Source organism: Poecile atricapillus, chromosome 28 (assembly GCF_030490865.1).
Source record: "Poecile atricapillus isolate bPoeAtr1 chromosome 28, bPoeAtr1.hap1, whole genome shotgun sequence".
NCBI lineage: Eukaryota > Metazoa > Chordata > Aves > Passeriformes > Paridae > Poecile > Poecile atricapillus.
The window spans coordinates 4,682,182-4,700,887 of NC_081276.1; the positions used below are offsets into that span (position 1 = coordinate 4,682,182).

At 53.4% G+C, this 18,706-nt stretch overlaps 2 protein-coding genes across 2 annotated transcripts in view; one reads left to right on the forward strand and one right to left on the reverse strand.

Annotated features, from left to right (window-relative positions):
• REXO1 (RNA exonuclease 1 homolog) overlaps nt 1-17,494 on the forward strand; it is a 46,182-nt gene extending 28,688 nt beyond the window's left edge. Inside the window, exons 7-16 of the mRNA XM_058858679.1 lie at nt 402-525; nt 1,598-1,711; nt 3,543-3,680; nt 5,698-5,811; nt 6,394-6,467; nt 9,879-9,989; nt 10,306-10,421; nt 10,606-10,744; nt 13,968-14,088; nt 15,068-17,494. Of these exons, the coding sequence (XP_058714662.1) occupies nt 402-525; nt 1,598-1,711; nt 3,543-3,680; nt 5,698-5,811; nt 6,394-6,467; nt 9,879-9,989; nt 10,306-10,421; nt 10,606-10,744; nt 13,968-14,088; nt 15,068-15,156 (1,140 nt within the window). The 3' untranslated portion in view covers nt 15,157-17,494. The remainder of the gene's footprint in view (nt 1-401; nt 526-1,597; nt 1,712-3,542; nt 3,681-5,697; nt 5,812-6,393; nt 6,468-9,878; nt 9,990-10,305; nt 10,422-10,605; nt 10,745-13,967; nt 14,089-15,067) is intronic.
• The window catches only part of SCAMP4 (secretory carrier membrane protein 4), a 138,267-nt gene that overhangs the window by 114,410 nt on the left and 5,151 nt on the right, over nt 1-18,706 (reverse strand). The window lies entirely within an intron of this gene.

The window sequence follows — 18,706 nt, forward strand, 5'->3', positions numbered from 1 at the left end:
TAATCTCTTTGGGAAAGTTTCACATTAAGGTGCTTTTTCCAGCACTTGGTTTAAAAGAAAATTACTTTTTTTTCTCTTACCAGAGCAAGACCCCACACATAGTACATATTGGTGCCATGTTCTGCTTTATTACTCAGTTCCTTGTCAGGCAGTGTTTTTAGGGGGGTCCTACTTGGAGTCTGTATTTTAAGAGCCAAACATTTATTTTCTCCAAAAGCAATAGAAGCTGTGGCTGCCCACGCTTGGAAGTATTCAAGGCTAGGTTGGATGGGGCTTGGACCAACCCAGGATAGTGGAAAGTGGAAAAAAGTGATCTTTGAGGTTCCTCCCAACCCAAACCATTCTGGGTTTCTGGGAGCAGCGGGAAGGGAGTGTGTGGTGCTGACTTGTGCTGTTCACAGGCCCTGGCAGAGGAGAAGGTGGCCTATGAGCGCAGCACCAGTCGCAACATCTACCTGAACGTGGCTGTGAACACCCTGAAGAAGCTCCGCAGCCTCGTGCCCAACTCCCCAGCCAGCACCAACAGTAGGTACCTTGCAGTTTAACAGCTGGAGCCCTGCTGGGAGTACAAACCACAGAGAGAAACTTGTTTGAAGAGCCAGAACCCATTTCTCAGCAGCATTATGCTGAAAGGCAAACAGCTCCAGTTTAGCTTTTTATAGCCTGGCAAGCTTTAATGGGCCTTCAAGAGGCAGGTCCTGCAATGCTTTGTTGGCTTTCTGAGCCTAAATGGAGATAATGCCACACGGGTGTGTTTTTTTTTAGCACAAGTTCTTTCAAATGAAAAGCCCTGCTAATGGAGTAAGTTTCACATGATGCCTTCAAAGTGATAGACTCGTCCATCACCACAGAAATCTGTTACACACATTAAGCTTCAAGAGAGAAACGAAGAGGGTTAAGACATTTCATTATTGGCTCTCGAGAGGGTACATTAAACAATCAATTTGTGCTGTTCTTGTGAATTTTTTTTCCTCTGGTCTCTTCCTTTTTCTCCCCTCTGTCTTCATTACGTTCCTGGCCATTAGGCAGAGCAGCTGAACTTGGAGGCTGGCCTTTAGGAGAGGGCTGCCAGTTAATGATTAGTAAAAAGCCCCTCTCTGCCATTATCTGATGTGCTGAGCATATTCTAGAGCTCTGAAGCTCCTTTCTGAAAGAAGTTGAAAGGTCCTGCGTGGGAGGTTGGTCTGCAGGGCCCCAGAATCAAAGCTGCTTCCTGGGGGTGGGTGATGCCCTCACACAGCACATGAAGGGGTCAAGTTGTTTCTGTTCTGGCTCCTCTCTTGCTTTTGGTCAGTTGGAGGGCTTGCTATGCAGAGTGAGCAGGGAGAGCTACAAGTTTCTAGCAGAACTGTAGAAGTGTTCCTGCTGCCCTTAAAATTGCTGTGGGCTGACAGTGTGAACAGAAAACTCTCTGTGGTGCTGGAATGGAAATGCTGGATCACTATGTGGCACAGAGAATCCATTTCTGGAGCAAAACGAGCTCAAGAGGATAAACACAGCCCTCCTCTTGCCCATGTGTAGTGTCCCAAACTAGGACTGAAGTCACCCCCTGGGTACCTGATCTCTGTCCCCCTGTGCTGTTCCCCTCTCCTTACAGAGACAAGTAACAAGAAGGTGGTGTCCCACGAAGCTGTGCTGGGAGGGAAGCTTGCTGCCAAGACCAGCTTTACTCTGAACCGCTCAGGGAGCCTGAGATCCGAGGATCTGACAGGTCAGACCCTGCTCCTGCTGGGCTGTCACTTGTAAGGGTGTGACACTGACTGGGGGGAGCAGAATCAGGCTGCTGCATTCACCTCGACTTGTGGGGGCACTTTGTGCCCTGTGGGAAGGATCCAAAGCTGTTGGAGTGTCCAGAGGAGGGACACGGAGCTGGGGAAGGCTCTGAGGAGCAGCTGAGGGCACTGGGCTCGTTCAGCTGGAGCAGAGGAGACTGAGGGGAGGCTCCTCGGGGGCTGCAGCTCCTCCCGAGGGGAGGCGGAGGGGCAGGGGCTGAGCTCTGCTCTGGGCCAGGGACAGGAGCCCAGGAAGGGCTGGAGCTGTGCCAGGGCTTGGGATGGATCTCAGGGCAAGGTTCTTCCCCCCGAGGGTGCTGGCACTGCCCAGGCTCCCCAGGGAATGGGCCCGGCCCCAAGGCTGCCAGAGCTCCAGGAGCGTTTGGACAGCGCTCTCAGGGATGCTCAGGGTGGGGTTCTTGGGGGGTCTGGGCAGGGCCAGGGGCTGCACTGATGATCCCTGAGGGTCTCTTCCAGCTCAGGATATTCCAGGATTTTATGACCTGCTGGGATTTCTTTGTTAGGAATTATCACTGACTGTATCATGGAGCTGCAGAGTCCCTTGGGGGATGGTGACACCTCTGACCAGTGCCCTCCTTCCATCCTCACTGGGGCTGTGAGGTCACTGCAGCAGCCTGGCTGGCTTTGATGGAGCATCAATAACTATTCAGAGCTGCCTCTTGTGCTTTGGGCATTATTTAACTTTAACTTTCTTGCCCTGAAGCAATTCTTTACAATGTGCCTGTCAGATTAAAAGGCAAACTTAAAAATCTCCATCTCTGCAGGGCTCGGTTTCACTTTCACCAATGTCACAGTAAGGTCGTATCGTAGCCAAAGGGTTGTGCCACGAGCATTTTTCATGTGAGCTCAAATCAGTTATGGGTATTTTGGTTGCCAAGAGATGTAGGCAAATTGTGCAGGAGATCAGAGAAGAGCCAGGGAGGCCATGGAGCAGAAGGAATTGACATTGAGAAAGCTTAAAAGGGCCAGTATAGCTCAGCTAAGCAACATCAAAGGGCACCCAGGAATATTGGAAGGGTTTTACACAGCAGCCAAAGGAGATATTGGGCAGAGTGCAAGAAGTTATAATTATTCTGTGAAATTAAATGAGCAGCCTGAAATCAGGAAGAAACTTCTGATAATGAAGTTTTTAGTGAGCTGTGGGTGGCCTTTGAGGAGTATTTGAGGGCTGGGTTACCAATTATCAGCTGTTGAATTTAAACATTGGAATGGGAGAAGTCTCACATTTAGTGATAGGACACAGGGAATGGCTCCCAGTGCCAGAGGGCAGGGCTGGATGGGATATTGGGAAGGAATTGTTGGCTGGGAGGGTGGGCAGGCCCTGGCACAGGGTGCCCAGAGCAGCTGTGGCTGCCCCTGGATCCCTGGCAGTGCCCAAGGCTGGGATGGATGGGGCTTGGAGGAACCTGGGACAGAGGAAGGTGTCCATGCCCATGGCAGGAATGGGATGATCTCCAAGGTCCCAAATTGGGCTGGGTCTATCAGTAACAGCAAGGCTGAAGATGGGTCTTTTGGAGGAATTCTGTTCCAGCTGTGCTTTCCAGACTTCATACTCCTTGTTCAAGGAGTTTAAAAATCAACTTGTGCACTAATGACCAGATTTCAAAAATTACCACCAACACCTTTTCCCCTGTGCATCCTGAGCTGAGGCAGTGGAAGCAAGTTCAGAATAGTGGCAGGAGACTTGGTAAAGGCAGAGAAGCAGGCAGTGCTTTAGTGCTGAGAGCTCAGCCCTGTGTTTGTGTGCAGGAGCTGCCCTGTACCGGCGCCTCAAGGAGTACCTGATGAGTGAGGAGCAGCTCAAGGAGAACGGGTACCCAATGCCTCACCCTGAGAAGGCCGGACGTGCTGTGCTCTTCACTGCAGAGGAGAAGAAAGTGATTGACTGTAAGCTCTGCTGGCTCTTTCCTTCTGCAGGATTTGCTGGATGCAGCTGGAGCTGCCTGTTGTGGTTGTGTAAAGGTCTCAGTGTGGAGCCTTTGCTCCTGTTGTGACAGAGAATGTGGCTGCAGGATTCCTGCACGAGGAGTTTCTTCAGCTTTCACATCCTGAGAATGCTGTTTTTCACCCAGAGTTTATAGTCTGTGGGACTCTGAGGCTGAGGGAGGTTTCTAATTTCTAATTCTCAGTTAACAAGTGACAGGATAAAAGGAAACAGCCTCAAGTCACACCAGGGGAAGTTTAGATTGGATATAAGGGAAAATTTCTTCATGAAAAAGGTTATGAAGCATTGAACAGGCTGCCCAGGGCAGTGCTGGAGTCATCATTCCCCATAAATATTGAAAAAATGTGTGGATGTGGCACTTGGGGGACATGGTTTAGTGGTGACCATGGTGGTGGTGCTGATGGTTGGACTTGATCTTAAAGGTCTTTTCCAGCCTTAGCAATTCCATGATTCTGTGCTGCCAAAGAACAGCAATTGAGCAGGTTGGAAAGAGGCTCCTGTTCTGCACTTGGTGACCCTCCCCTTTCCCAGGGGAAGGATTTTCTCTGTCTCTGTGAGCTCTGTGAGCTGCTGTTATGGGGTTAAGGACTGACACTGGGCCAGGCTGGCTTTGCAGTGGGTCCTGCCATGCTGCTCTGGATTGCAGTTTTCTCTTTGATCTCATGGCACTGCTGGGCCAAATAGTTCCCCAGAGCCCTTTTTGCAGCTTATCATAAAATCACAAAATAGTTTGGATTAGACTTTAAAGCCCATCTCATTCCACCCCCTGGAACACCTTCCACCAGACTGGGTTGCTCCAAGCCGTGTCCAGCCTGGCCTTGATCCCACAGGTTTCCTCAGGACAGGATGGAGTCCTCTGAATTTTCTGAACTCATGGCAAGATTTCTGCTCCTCAGCCCCTGACTAAAGCAGGCTGTGCTGCAGCAGGGATAAAACGCAGCCCGGGGATTTCTTTTGAGGTGCTTTGCCACGCTCCCCTGAGCATCTGTGTGGAGAGACCTCTCTAAAGTGTGTTAAGTGCTCATCCATGTTAACACCTTGTGCCTACATTTGTCCTGTGGTTGCTGAAGCAACCTGGGCAAAAGCTCTCTTGCATTAACACTGTCAAGTGCTGTATTTGTGAGAGCCCTTTTTTCCGAGGAATCAGCCAGCTCCTTTGTATGATCCTGAGCTCACATTCCTGTTTTTTTTCCTGTAGTTTCCTGCAGATGTTGCAGGATCTTTGAATTTCTTCTTATTTAACTAAAGCTGTTTGCTGCCACTGTGACCTGTGGGCTGGTGTTGGGCAGAGCTGGGAATGTGCTAACAGCTTTAATGCTCACACCACAACTCATGGAATTACATGGACATCAGAAGAATGATTGCTCTTTCACAATGGCTTTTTGCATCTCCCTTCCCCAAATTTTGGGCAGTAAAAGCAGAGGTGGTAGGAGGGAGCAGTTGCAGACTGCCCCTTTGCTGGGCCAGACCCTGCCCTAAGTGCTCCTGGGTTTAGCTGCTGGAAAATCCTGACAGAAAAGCTGTGCCCTGGAAGAGCTAAAATGTCATTTGGAAGTGACAAGGCACAGATCCCCTGGAAACCAGGCTTCATTAGCTCTGGTGTCCAAAGAATGACTTATTTATCCTGTTTCTTAAAATAACTGTGTTAGACTCCAATGTAATTTGCTGTGCATGGAGAAACAATGCAGCAAACCTTGATGGAACTGGGGGGCAGCTGATGTGGAGCAAAGCCACCAGAGAGTCTTTGTGTTTGCCTCTGGGGAGTGTTTGGGGGGCAGATTTCAGAGAGATTGCTGTGTCTTTATAGGAATTTGGAACAACATTTGGATTCCTTTTTAACAGAAAACATCATTTAAGAGCATTTTGGGCTTGAGTGATTGTGATTTCCTTTGCTTTGGCCAGGTTAAGCAGGTGAGGGGTTTCCAGTGACCTGGCTGTTGTTTCTCTCCTGTCCCCAAGCCTCGTGCAGGATCTGCTGTCGCTGTGGCACCGAGTACATGGTCTCAGCCTCGGGGAACTGCATCCGGAAGGAGGAGTGTGTCCATCACTGGGGGCGGCTGCGCAAGCAGAGAGGTACAGCCCTGCCTGGGGGATTGGCCTGTGCTGCCTCTGCTCCAGCTCCAAACACAGCTTTGAGCCTGATTTTGGGGCTTGTCACGCTCCCAGGTGGTGACAGTTCCTGTGCCTGTCACTGAAATGGCCTCACAAAGAGGTGCTGGACTTGCTGATCCCCAAAATGTGACACTGGGGCTGCAGCGGAGGTGCTTCATCTTTGTTCAGAAAAGTAAAGGAAAAAACCTTCCTGTGCTTTTTGAGAGAAATCAGCCTTTTAAAAGGCTGACTGGGAGCACTAAAGGTCTGTCACTCCCAGGAGGATTCACTGATCTTGGTTGAATTCATTTGCAGTGAGGCACTAACCTAGTTTGAGCTCTGCTCTGGTTTTCCATCAGAGCATCCGAGTGGCTTCTGGAGTTTGTCTGGCTGAGTACCAGAGGCTTAAACTCTTCAGATTGCTGCCTGGGAATCCACAGTAATTTTCCCCTTGTGTTTGACACATTATTGTGGGGATCCAGGGGATCTGCACATGAAAGCTGAAGTTCAGGTCTCTTGTTAACAAGACTGTTCTCCTTGACCCTTCATCTCTTGCTCTTTCAGTGCCAGGTGGGTGGGAGACTCACTACAGCTGCTGCTCCGGAGCTGTGGGGTCACCAGGCTGCCAGGTTGCTAAAGTAAGTGATGGAACAACACCTTCTTATTCTCAGTGACATTTGTGCTCTGCTCACAGTGGCAGTGGCTGGGAAATCCTTGCTTAAGCCTTTAGAAGAGCAGTGGCTTCCCTTAAGGGGATAAAACAAGTGCAGCTTAATTTTTTTTTGCTCTGAAGTGGTAGGAAAATCCAGTATTTGACACTCAGCTGTCTGGAGTGAGCTGGGTTCATTTATCCTGAGCTGCCCAGCTCATCTACTTGAGGGACATAGAAAAGCTGATGTTCTTTAGTGAATCGCAGAAGAAATGAGAAATAAGGGATTTCCTTTCAAGGAGCAGTCCCAGAGCCTTGGCAACAGTGTGCCAAAGCCTTTTTCCCATCTTTTCCTTTCCAGATTCCCATGCTAAGGTAACTTTCTCCTGGTGGACAAATCTTTTCTGACAAGTTTTCTGTCCTTGGTTGTAATGAGAGAATGAGTCTTCCCAAGGAGCCTGTTGTATCTCCAAAACATTACAAAACTTCTTTTGAGGGAGCCCAGCAGTAGAAAAAATAATGAAAAACTTGCTCAGATGTGGATTTTGATAGAGCAGAGCGCTGCTTAGGGTGCCTTTGCACAGATGCTTTATTCTTTCCCTTAGGAGAGTTGGTGTCCCAGCCTGACATCCCCAGACTGTCTTGTGCTTTTCCCTCAGCTCTCTGGGCATGCTCCTTGTCACTTGCTTTAGTGACATTTTTATATTTGGCACCTGCCACACAAGAGAAAACCAAAAACTCGAGGTAGAAGGTGAATTCTGGGCAAAATTCAAGGTTTGTTACAATTGGAAGAGTTTTCTGTGCACTGTAAAAGTCTGCCCTGTACAGTTGGATTGGATGGGATCAGGTTGTTCCTTCTCTTTCTTTTCCACATGAATTTAGGATTTTTTAAAATCAGCTTCTCTGGGTAACCTGTGCCAGGGCCTCCTCACCCTCACAGGGAACAATTCCTTCCCAATATCCCATCTAACCCTGCTCTCTGGAAGTGGGAGGCCATTCCCTGTCTCCTGTCACTCCATACCAGTATAAAGAGTCCCTCTCCCTCTTTTTTTAAGCCCCCAGTTTTCACAGCACCCTTTGGAAGATTTCAATCCACAGCCTGCTCAATTTCCACACAGTGAAATTTTGGGATGTTGGGATATTGGGGAGCACAGAATCCTTCAGTTTTAAAGAAGGGCTTTGAAAGCAGAAAATATCTGTAATAAGACACCATTCTCAGTGTCTGGACCCAGAGCTGGTTAGAAAAGCCCGTTTGTGTGTCCAAGCACAGGGTGTCCCTGCCTGGGTTTGCTGCAGTTAGGCAGAGAGGCAGGAGATGGCAGGAGGGAGCTGTGCTGCTCCAGGGAGCCTGGAGTGGCTGCTCTTTGTGATATCCGAGGCTGCTGCTTCCTCAGCTCTCAAAAACAGGAGCAACTTCCCTGCCCTCCTCCCAGCCAGGAAGAATTGGGCAGTTTCAGAACAGCAGCTGATAGAGAAAAATACCTAATAGAGTTTATTTTTGTTTTCTCTTCACTGCTCAGTTCTGTTGTGTTACACAGGGAAGGAAGGGCTGAGGGAGAGGTGTTTGCTGTCTCCTGGCTGCTGAGCTGCTCTCCCCATTCCCTCAGCAGGGGATCCATGTCATGGGTGCAGAGTGGACAAATGTGTCCCCTTGCCCCAGGGCAGCAGTGATCCATGAGGCCTTGGAGCAGTGCTGGCAGTGGATACAGGGAGAGATTGGCCTCTGTATTGGCCCAGCTGCCTCATTAACTTCAAATGATGCAGTTCCTGTGCTCTGGCTGGACCTGCAGTAGTGACCTGTGCAAGAAAATATGCAAATCCTGCTTTGGTTTCCTCTCTGCCCACACATGTCAGCTTTACAAGGGCCTCAGTTCCTCATCTCTCCAGCCTTTAATCCTGAGGCAACCCAGAACAATTTCATTCCTTGTAGGGTGAGACCTATGGGAATCCCTGTACCATGCTGGGCACTGCTGAGGCCCCACCTCAAATCCAGGGGTCAATTTTGGGCCCCTCATGACAAGAAGGACCTTGAAGGGCTAGAGTGTGTCCAGAGAGGGGAACAGAGCTGGAGAAGCTGGAAAGGGGCTCAGCCTGGAGAAAAGGAGGCTCAGGGGGCCCTTCTGGCTCTGCACAACTCCCTGCCAGGAGGGGACAGCCGGGGGGTTGGGCTCTGCTCCCAGGGAACAGGGACAGGAGGAGAGGGAACGGCCTCAGGCTGGGTCAGGGGAGGCTTAGATTGGATATTAGGGAAAATTTCTTCACAGAAAGAGTTGAAAAGCATTGGAAGGGGATTTCCAGGGCAATGGTGGAGTCACCATCCCTGGAAGTGTTCCAAAAAAACGTGGCTCTTGGGGACGTGGTTTAGTGGTGACCATGGTGGGACTGCTGGGTTGATTTGATGATCTTGGGAGTCCTTTCCAACCTTAAGGATTCTGTGATTCCATGATTTTGAGCATGGTGAAGGAGGCTGCTGTGACTGTGCACAAATACGTGGAGATTTAGGGACAGACAAAACTTAAACACAACAAAAAAACCCACTGGGGAATGAGGGAGGGAGAGAATCACCTCTGGCTGTGGTGCAGGTTGGTTTTACCTAAAACCATGGCAGCAGGCAAAAGGGCACAGCTCTGCCTTGCCCTTGGTTACCTGTTCCTGCTTCCCCATTAAACTTCATCCAGCTTAGAGCCCCTGGTGCCAGGAAGGTTTCAGGATAAGCAGTAGGATGTGTGCTGTGGAGGAGTGTGGGAGTACCTGTGTTGTAACAGCAGCTCAGTCATGCACTGGCTTAAGCCACTTGTGAAATCACTCCCTGAGTTTTCCTGCTGGATCTTGTTGACCCTGGAGCTTTAGCTGGGAACAATGCAGAGTGCTTGGAAATTCCCTGTATTGCCTCAAGTGCTGCTGGGCTGGAGCTGCTGGTGGTGTGGGCTGGCTGTGGGATGCAGTGGCTGTGAGACACACTCTGGAGCTGGGTGTCTGCTGCCACCTGCACCTGGTGCTCACGCTCACACAGGGATGTCTGGGGTTAGGATCCTGCACTTGGATCCTGTCCTGGGCTTGTCTTGGCCACAGGAACCAGGAGCTGGAGTTACATCAGTGTCAGGCCTCAATGTGACCCTTTCTGACTAATTTTACTCCAGATTGAAAGCTCTTTCTCCCCAGACATGTGATGTCCTCCTCCACGTGCTGTCAGTACGATGCCACCAGCCTGGATCTGCCACTGGAATTAGGGCTGCCCATGGCTGTGTTTGCTGTGAACTTCTCAGGCTCACTGTAGGCAAAACTTATTCCTCATTAAGAAATTATTAAAAACCCATTTCTGTTGAAGTGGAGGTTTGTTGGAGTGGGCTCTTTGGCTTCTTTTTCATCATCACCAGCTGTCCCTGTCTTTTCCTTTCAGCAACACGTGCATGATGGGCGCAAGGAGAGCCTGGATGGCTTTGTGAAGACTTTTGAGAAGCTGCCCACGACTGATGGCTACCCTGGGATCTACGCCTTAGACTGTGAAATGGTGGGTCCAAAGCCAAAGCAAAGCTTTTTGGGACTGGCTGAGGTGTGACACAAGTGGCTGAAGGGAAGCTGTTTCCTGACCTCATTCTCTCTGCTCTGAATATTGGTGCTGGAGGTGTAAATGAGCTCTTATTGATTGGTGTGTTTGACTTGAAGGCTGTGCAGCCCTGGCAGGCTCTGACTGGCCCACGCTGGGCAGTGCTGCTGCCTGGCCTTGCTGCACCAGATGTGCTGCATTTTGGGGGCTGCAGCCCTTGGGTGAGGGGCTCCACACTGGTTGGCCTGTGCCTCTCATCAATCTGCCCTGTTCCTTGCAGTGCTACACTAAACAAGGACTGGAGCTGACAAGAGTAACTGTGATCAACTCAGAGCTGAAAGTGGTGTACGACACCTTTGTGAAGCCAGACTCCAAGGTGGTGGATTACAACACCAGGTAAGGGCTGTAACACCAGGTGAGGATGGTTCTCCATGGGACAGAGCTTTGTGCTCTCCCAGGAGCTCAGAGTGGCTGGGAGCACGCTTTGAAACTCCACTGCCCACACTCTCTAAGGGCTGAGGGGCTTTGGGCCTTGAGGTGTTTGTTCAAGTGAAGGACACCCTCCTGTGTCCTGTTGCAGATTCTCAGGTGTGACAGAAGAGGACCTGGAGAACACGAGCATCACCCTGCGGGATGTCCAAGCCGTCCTACTGAACATGTTCAGTGCAGACACCATATTGATAGGGCACAGCTTGGAAAGCGATTTATTTGCACTAAAGGTAACTTGGGCTCTTGCCTTCACATCTCCCTGTGGTGCTTTCCCACCCTGGGGGGTGTGAGGTGTCTCCTTCAAATTTAGGAACTGTTTTTATTTCCAAGGACCAGGAGTTAACAGTAGTGGGGTGGCCTCACCTCAGGTCCTGTGTGCAGTTTTGGACACCACAGGATAAAAAAGCCATGCAACCATTGGAGAGTGTCCAGAGGAGCTGTGAGGATGAGGAAGGGTCTGGAGGGGCCTCGTGAGGAGCAGCTGAGGGCACTTGGTTTGTTCAGCCTTGAGGAGACTGAGGGGAGACTCATTGTGGTTCTTCAACATCCTCATGGAGGAAGAGGAGGGACAAGTATCCTTTCACTCTTGTGACCAGGGACAGGAGCCCAGGAAGGGCTGGAGCTGTGCCAGGCCTTGGGATGGATCTCAGGGCAAGGTTCTTCCCCCCGAGGGTGCTGGCACTGCCCAGGCTCCCCAGGGAATGGGCCCGGCCCCAAGGCTGCCAGAGCTCCAGGAGCGTTTGGACAGCGCTCTCAGGGATGCTCAGGGTGGGGTTCTTGGGGGGTCTGGGCAGGGCCAGGGGCTGCTCTGATGATCCCTGTGGGTCTCTTCCAGCTCAGGATATTCTGGGATTCCTTGTCCAGTCTCTGAGCCTGTGTGAAGCTGGTTGTGGTGGAAGTGCAAGGGAGTGGGGTCGTGTGTGTCATTCATGGTGTCACCTGAACTGTTAGTGGCTGCTGCTGCCCAGGGTGACAGGCCTGGCCAGGGCTCTGAGCAGCCTCATCTAATGGAAGGTGGAACAAGATGGTCTCTAAGGTCTCTTCCAACCCAAACCATTCCATGATTTATGACTGATCCCAAATCATGTGCCTCTCACCCCTGCCAGATCTATTCTCTGTTCTGTGCCAGCTTTTCTAGGAATTGTGGTGTTACTTTGATGAAGTTATTTTGACATTTTACCTGTCCTGTTTCCTGCCTGGCCCTCATCAGCCTGGTGTGTCCATCCCTCAGCCACCTCTACCAGGGAGTGTGTCCTGCCCTGAGGCCCCAGGGGTTTGTCCTGGGTCACCAGGAGAGCGTGTGGCAGGCAGGAGCCAAGTCTTTGTGTTCACATGCCACAACTTCCCTCAGCCATTCTTTGTCCCACAGCTCTCCTGCTGAAGCCTCTGTGGCTGCCAGCCCCAGTGCTGGGCTGGAAGCAGGAGCTTTTAATGCCTGTAAAACACTTCACCTCTCCGTGGCACCCTTTATCCCAGCCTTGGAGAGGCTTCATCATAATCAGAAAAACATTATTTCCAGTTAGATCAGCTCGAGATGACTGCCCTGGCCTCACAGAGGCTTGATTTTCTTTTAGCACCACAGCTTCTGCCAAGAGGAGCCCAGAGCAATCCAGCAGAGCCGTGGGGTGTCACAGCAGAATGGCCGAGGGCTGTGGCAGTAAAGCCATATCTCACTAATGGCTGTGGCAAGTTCCAAGTGCTGATGGCATTTCAAGTTTTATTTAAAGCTTTATCATCCTGTTTCCTCAGTCTTCCTGATCTACATAAGTAATTACCACTGTGTCTGGGAGGGTGCCAGAGCTGAGTGCAGTCCAGGGGAGATTATCCATAACGTTGGCAGTTTTATACTCCGGGGAGGGGAGCAGGTTGTTTCTGTTACAGTGCAGCTGTTCTGGGGCAGTTCTGGAGCTGTTTCTGATGGGGTTGTGGCTTGTCCTGCAACATGAGCTGGTGCCTGGAGGCAGAGTGGAGAGGGATTATCAGGATCCTGTTGGAGTGATCTGTGTTGGGACAGGACACAGGTTTATCTCTTAAGCCCTGCACTTCACTCCTGTGCTCAGGATATGGGATTGCCTTCATCCACATTCCTTTAGCTCTCACTGGATGCAGCAAAGGATTAATCTTGTCTTAGCCTGAGAGGAAGAAATCAGTGTCAAAAAAAGCCAGCCTGCTCTATGTTTATGGACTTTGTCAGGTGGAGCCTTTGAGTGTCCCCAGGCCCCTTGGTGTAGGGTGGGGAGCACTTTGATCTGTTCAGCATCCTCAGTTCCTCCAGCGTGGTGACAATTCATAGCTGAGGTGTTGGATTAGAGGGCTGGAGCCCCTCTGCTCTGGAGCCAGGCTGGGAGAGCTGGGGCTGCTCACCTGGAGAAGAGAAGGCTCCAGGGAGAGCTCAGAGCCCCTTGCAGGGCCTAAAGGGGCTCCAGGAGAGCTGGAGAGGGACTGGGGACAAGGCCTGGAGGGACAGGACACAGGGAATGGCTCCCAGTGCCAGAGGGCAGGGCTGGATGGGATATTGGGAAGGAATTGTTGGCTGGGAGGGTGGGCAGGCCCTGGCACAGGGTGCCCAGAGCAGCTGTGGCTGCCCCTGGATCCCTGGCAGTGCCCAAGGCCAGGCTGGATGGGGCTTGGAGCAGCCTGGGATGATGGAAGGTGTCCCTGCCATGGCAGGGGATGGAGTAGAAGCCCTTTAAAAAGTCCCAACTCAAAACATTCTCTGATATGATTCAGTGATAGAATTTCCTTGCCCCATTCCATCCTTGCTGAGCTGGTGCTGGTTAAAAACTTCCTGTTGAGTCACTGCTGGTGGATGGGAGGATTTAGGGTTGGTTTGCACCCTGAAGGCCAGGCCTGCTCTGTAGCAGCAGTGTGATGTACATCCTGCTTTGGCATGCACATCCTGCCCACTTCTGTCCCCATCTCAGAATCCCAGAATGGTTTGGTTGGAGGCACCATGAGGATTACCCAGTTCCAATCCTCAGGGATGTCACAGACTGAGCTGCTTCATCTTGAGAAGCAGTTGAAAGGTTGCTACAACTCCCACAGAGGCTGTTGTGCAGTCAGCTGGTTCTTCAGTTTAGTTTTTAGTTGTGAAGGACTCAGGAGCTGTTCCAGCTCCTCCAGGCTTTGGGCATTAAGGATTGGCCTGTCCTGCTTGAGTTACCCGAACTGGATGAGCCCTGAATCTCTGCTGGGCTGCATGTGAGGGCTCAGGGCTCTGGGAGCAGGAATGTGGCTGGCACAGCAGTGGGGATGCTGTGTGCACACACCCTGCCAGGGGACTCATCCTGCATCCCAGAGCCTCCTGCCAGACTGGTTGGGTCGGAAGCTGCCGAGAGCATTGCACAGCGCCCCAGAGGTGACCGGAAGGTTGCTGCAGTGTGGCTGATCCCAAGGAGTGCCTGTCCCTGTGGGAGGGGGGAAATAACCCTGTTCCTGTGCTCCCTCCCTCAGCTGATCCACGGCACTGTAGTGGACACAGCCATCGTGTTCCCCCACCGCCTGGGGCTGCCCTACAAGCGGGCCCTGCGCACGCTGATGGCCGACTACCTCAAACGCATCATCCAGGACAATGGTGAGACCTCTGAGGGACCCCACTTCCTCCTGGGTGTGCTCTCCTCAGCCCTGCCTTCCTCTGCTCTCCCCAAGCCCATCCTCTTGCTCCTGCTGTTTGCTCCCCTGCATGTGTGTGGTAGCTGGGAATGTGCTGACATAAGAAGCTTCAGCCACAGCTGGTTTCAGCGTGAGCCCTGTTCTGAGGGCAGAGCTCTCTGCTTCCCTCCCTGTGCTGAGTGGGACAAAGGAAATGGTGTGGGAAGGCTGAGGGTGGCTCTGCCAAGGCCAGGTCCTGTCCTCCCTTCCCTCCCTGGCCAGCAGAGATGGGTCCTCCTGTTGGAAGTGGAGCCTGTTCCCTCCTGTCTTCCCTGAGCACATTGTAAACACTGCTGGGGAAGCTCCCAACTGTTCCATAGCTGATGGTGTCAGGATGAAGCCCAGAAAAAACTGTGGGTTTAGTGGGAAAAAGAAGTGTTCAAAGTTGGGAGTGTTCAGCCTAGAGAAGGGAAGGCTCTGGGGACTCCTTAAATCTTGCAGGGCCTAAAGGGGCTCCAGGAGAGCTGGAGAGGGACTGGGGACAAGGCCTGGAGGGACAGGACACAGGGAATGGCTCCCAGTGCCAGAGGGCAGGGCTGGATGGGATATTGGGAAGGAATTGTTGGCTGGGAGGGTGGGCAGGCCCTGGCCCAGGGTGCCCAGAGCAGCTGTGGCTGCCCCTGGATCCCTGGCAGTGCCCAAGGCCAGGCTGGATGGGAGGAACCTGGGGTAGTGGAAGGTGTCCCTGCCATGGCAGGGGTGGCACTGGATGATCTTGAACAAACCATAAAACACAAAGCATTCCCTGATTCTGTGGAATTGTTTAAATCCCCGGCTGTGGCTCAGGGTGCTCCCAGGTGTGGCTGTGGCTGCAGGGGATGGAGCAGCTGGCTCTGCCTGGGGAGCTCCCTGTGCTCTGCTGAACAGGAGCAGGGGGTCACTGCCTGTGTTTGTGTCCCCAGTGGAAGGACATGACTCCAGTGAGGATGCCCGAGCCTGCATGGAGCTGATGGTGTGGAAGATCAAAGAGGATGCGAAAGTGAAGCGATGACCTGCGCGTTGTCTCTCTGCTGTTCTCCTGCACCTCTGTGAAAAAGCAGTGCAATAAATGCCCACAGCCACTCTGTCCCCCCGTGCCAGCAGCATGTTCCTGCTCCCCAGCCATCCCAGCAGGACTCCTGGACTCACACCTGCAGTCCCCCTGTCCAGCTGGTGGCTCTCAGATCCTCAGACTCCCCTGAGGGATTCTCTGTGGTCCAAGCACTGCCTTGTGGGCCTGGTAAGGTGGTTTTGAGTAGCACAACCAGAACTTCTTGGTTCCTAGGAGAAGCTTGTTAGAGGTAGGTTGGAGATGTGCAGAAGGATCTTTCTGGTTCAGTTAAAGGTAGAGTGTTTACTTTTTCTTTTTTTTCCCAAATGTAAGTTAAATTGCCTCTGTACTCCAAAGCAGTGTTTGGAGAGGGGGGAGATGGAAGAAGGTTGGGCAGGCAGCTGTGAGTGGATTGTGTAGCTGGTGTGGGAAGCAAGATCTGAGGATCAAGCACTTGGCAAGAGATCCTGGTGCCATCCCACTGCAGAGCTGCAGAGGGAGGCTGGCTCTGAGCAGCTGCAGGGACAGGAATGAGGTGGGATCTGGGAATTGCCACCTGCTGTGCCCCAGGTGAGCTCCTTGCTGAGGGCTGGCTGGCACCTGGCTCTGCAGTCAGTGCTAAGGAGGAAACCACGAGTGTCACACCTTGCCCAGACCTCAGGGAGCCACGTGGCAGGACAGGGACAAACAGCTCCCAGATCCAGGGAGAACCTGCATCCCATCACTGCAGGGTAGGACAAGGGTCCTTCCCTGACCCTCAGCTTCCAGCAGGGCCCAGTGAGCTTGTGTTCAGGGAACAAGGCTTTTTGGGGTGTGCAGGTCAGGCAGGACTCCCCACCAGCCCGCCCCTGGTGCTGGGACTTGGTACAGGCAAAAGCAATAGGGAAAAATCCTTCATTTCTGCTTGTTTACATGCTGGGAATTGTGTAGAGAGCGAAGGAGCCAGCTGTGTGTCTGGCACCTGGACAAAAGCAGCTGCTGGGTGTCACTGTCACTGGGTGACTGGGGCAGAGCCCAGGCAGACTGGATGGCCCTGGTGGGCCCCTGTGCCCAGACCCTGCTGCTGTCTGGGGACAGCAGAGCTGAGGGGACAGTCCCCATGGCTGGGGTCTCTCAGCTGGGGTCAGGGAGCACCTTCACCCCGTTCCCAGAGCAGTGACACCTCGCCCTCCCTGGCAGCACTGGAATTGTGTCCCTTGGTGGCTGCTGTGTCCCTGGCATGGGCTGGCTGTGTCAGTCTGGGGGCAGTGGGGCACAGGAGCTGCTCACTCCCTTGTAGCCCTGCTGGGCTCAGGGTTTGGGGACAGCTGTGTGTCCCCTGCATGTCCTGCTGAGCTGTCCCAGCCTGTGGGCAGGAGTGTGGGCTGGGCTGTGTTCCAGGACAGGGATGTCCTGCTCCAGCCCCACGCTGGGCCTGGTGAACTCTCCCCATGCCACTGCTGCCCTCGGAGGCAGGGAGGCAGCTTCTCTGCCAGGCTCTGTGGGAGCCACCAGGAGAAATGGGGCTGTAAAGACTCCTGTTACTGCTGAGCCCATCTGTGTTTCTCCTGGCAGCCTGTTCCTTACCCCAGGTTTTGGGGATGCAGCTCCCCCAGTGCTCCACACCCAGCTCTGCTCCTTCCCTGCCTTGGGGCTTGCACCCCAAGCAGCCTTGGGACACCTTGGCCTGTAGGGAACAGTGCTGTTCCTGCCCAGACTGTGGGAGAGACAGAGTTCAGTGCTTCCCAGCTGGGGAGGGAAGGTTTGTTCTGCTTCTGCCTCTTTCCCATGTTTATCCCCCATTTATCTTCACCCCTGGCTGCAGCGATGGAATGTCCCTGGAGCAGCCACGTCAGGTCTCAGATCTGGCTCTTGCCTCCTGCCTGTTCCTGACAGGCAGCCCCTGCTTCCCACAGCAGCTCCTTCCCTGTAAGAGCCAGGACATGGCTCATAACCCTAACATGGACACGATGTGCTGCTGTCCTGCTTGTGGAGCTGCTTGGCTTGATCCCATCTCCTGGGACTGGGGCAGGCAGATGGTTCCTCCAGGCAGGAATCCCCTGGCATCATTTCCCCTTCCTTTCCCCATGGTCCAGCCTAAGCTGAGGCTTTTGGGGTGGGGGTGTGTTGGCTGTGTCAAGGGATGTCCCTGGGAAGGTGGAACCATATCCAGCCACACCATCAGTGTGGTCACAGCCAGTCCTGGCCCAGGGCTGCCATCGCCTCCCCAGGCACCAGAGCTTTGGTTGGGTTGTACAGAACGATTGTAACCTGTAACTTTTTGTAATTGTTTTTAATAAAAGAGTGTTGACTAGATGCACATTTCTGAGTCTGGGACTGCTCTGCCTGCGGAAGAGTTGTGGAGGGGAGGTGCTGGAGCCATCCTGGGGCTGGGGGGGCTGGACAGGCTTCCCAGGAGATCCTTGCCCAAGCTGGAGAAGTGAGTTCAACATGTCCAAGGTCCTGCACCTGCACCTGGGCAATGCCAGCCCTGAGCACAGGCTGGGAGATGAACTCAAGGAGAGCAGCCCTGGGGAGAAGGACTTGGGCTGTTGGTGGGTGAGAGGCTCAACCTGCCCCGGCCACGGGCACTGACCCCAGGAACCCCCCTGTGCTGGGCTGAGCCCCCAGCGTGGGCAGCAGGGGAGGGGGGATTCTGCCCCTGTGCCCCTGTGCTCAGGTGAGACCCCACCTGCAGAGCTGCCCCAGCCCTGGGGAACAACATCAGGAGGAGCTGGAGCTGCTGGAGCCAGTCCAGAGGAGGCCACGGAGCTGCTCCAAGGGCTGGAGCCCCTCTGCTGTGGAGCCAGGCTGGGAGAGCTGGGGCTGCTCACCTGGAGAAGAGAAGGCTCCAGGGAGAGCTCAGAGCCCCTTGCAGGGCCTAAAGGGGCTCCAGGAGAGCTGGAGAGGGACTGGGGACAAGGCCTGGAGGGACAGGACACAGGGAATGGCTCCCAGTGCCAGAGGGCAGGGCTGGATGGGATATTGGGAAGGAATTGTTGGCTGGGAGGGTGGGCAGGCCCTGGCACAGGGTGCCCAGAGCAGCTGGGGCTGCCCCTGGATCCCTGGCAGTGCCCAAGGCCAGGCTGGACAGGGCTTGGAGCAGCCTGGGATGGTGGAAGGTGTCCCTGCCATGGCAGGGGTGGGATGGGATGAGTTTAAGGTCCCTTCCAATCCAAACCATTCCATTATTCTGTGACAGCAGTGGGGACAAGACCCCGTTCTGCTGCTTGGGGCTGGGGGTGACCCCTCAGTTGTGTCCCCACCCTCTGGCACAGGGTGACACCGGCGCCTCCCGGGCACGGGCTGGGGGTGAGTGGGGTCCCAGCCCCGAGGGGTCCCAGCCCGGCCCCTCTCGGAACGCGGCTGCTGCCCAACCCAACCCATCCCGGGATTCCTGGATCCCTTCAGCTCCTGTGGCCCCGCTCACGCTGCAGCCCAGCCCAGTCACCCCCAGCAGCGCTCCCAGCCCCTCCAGGACCCTCCCTCCGCCGGGATGAGCCCGAGGAAAAGGGATGAAAGCGGTGCCGCT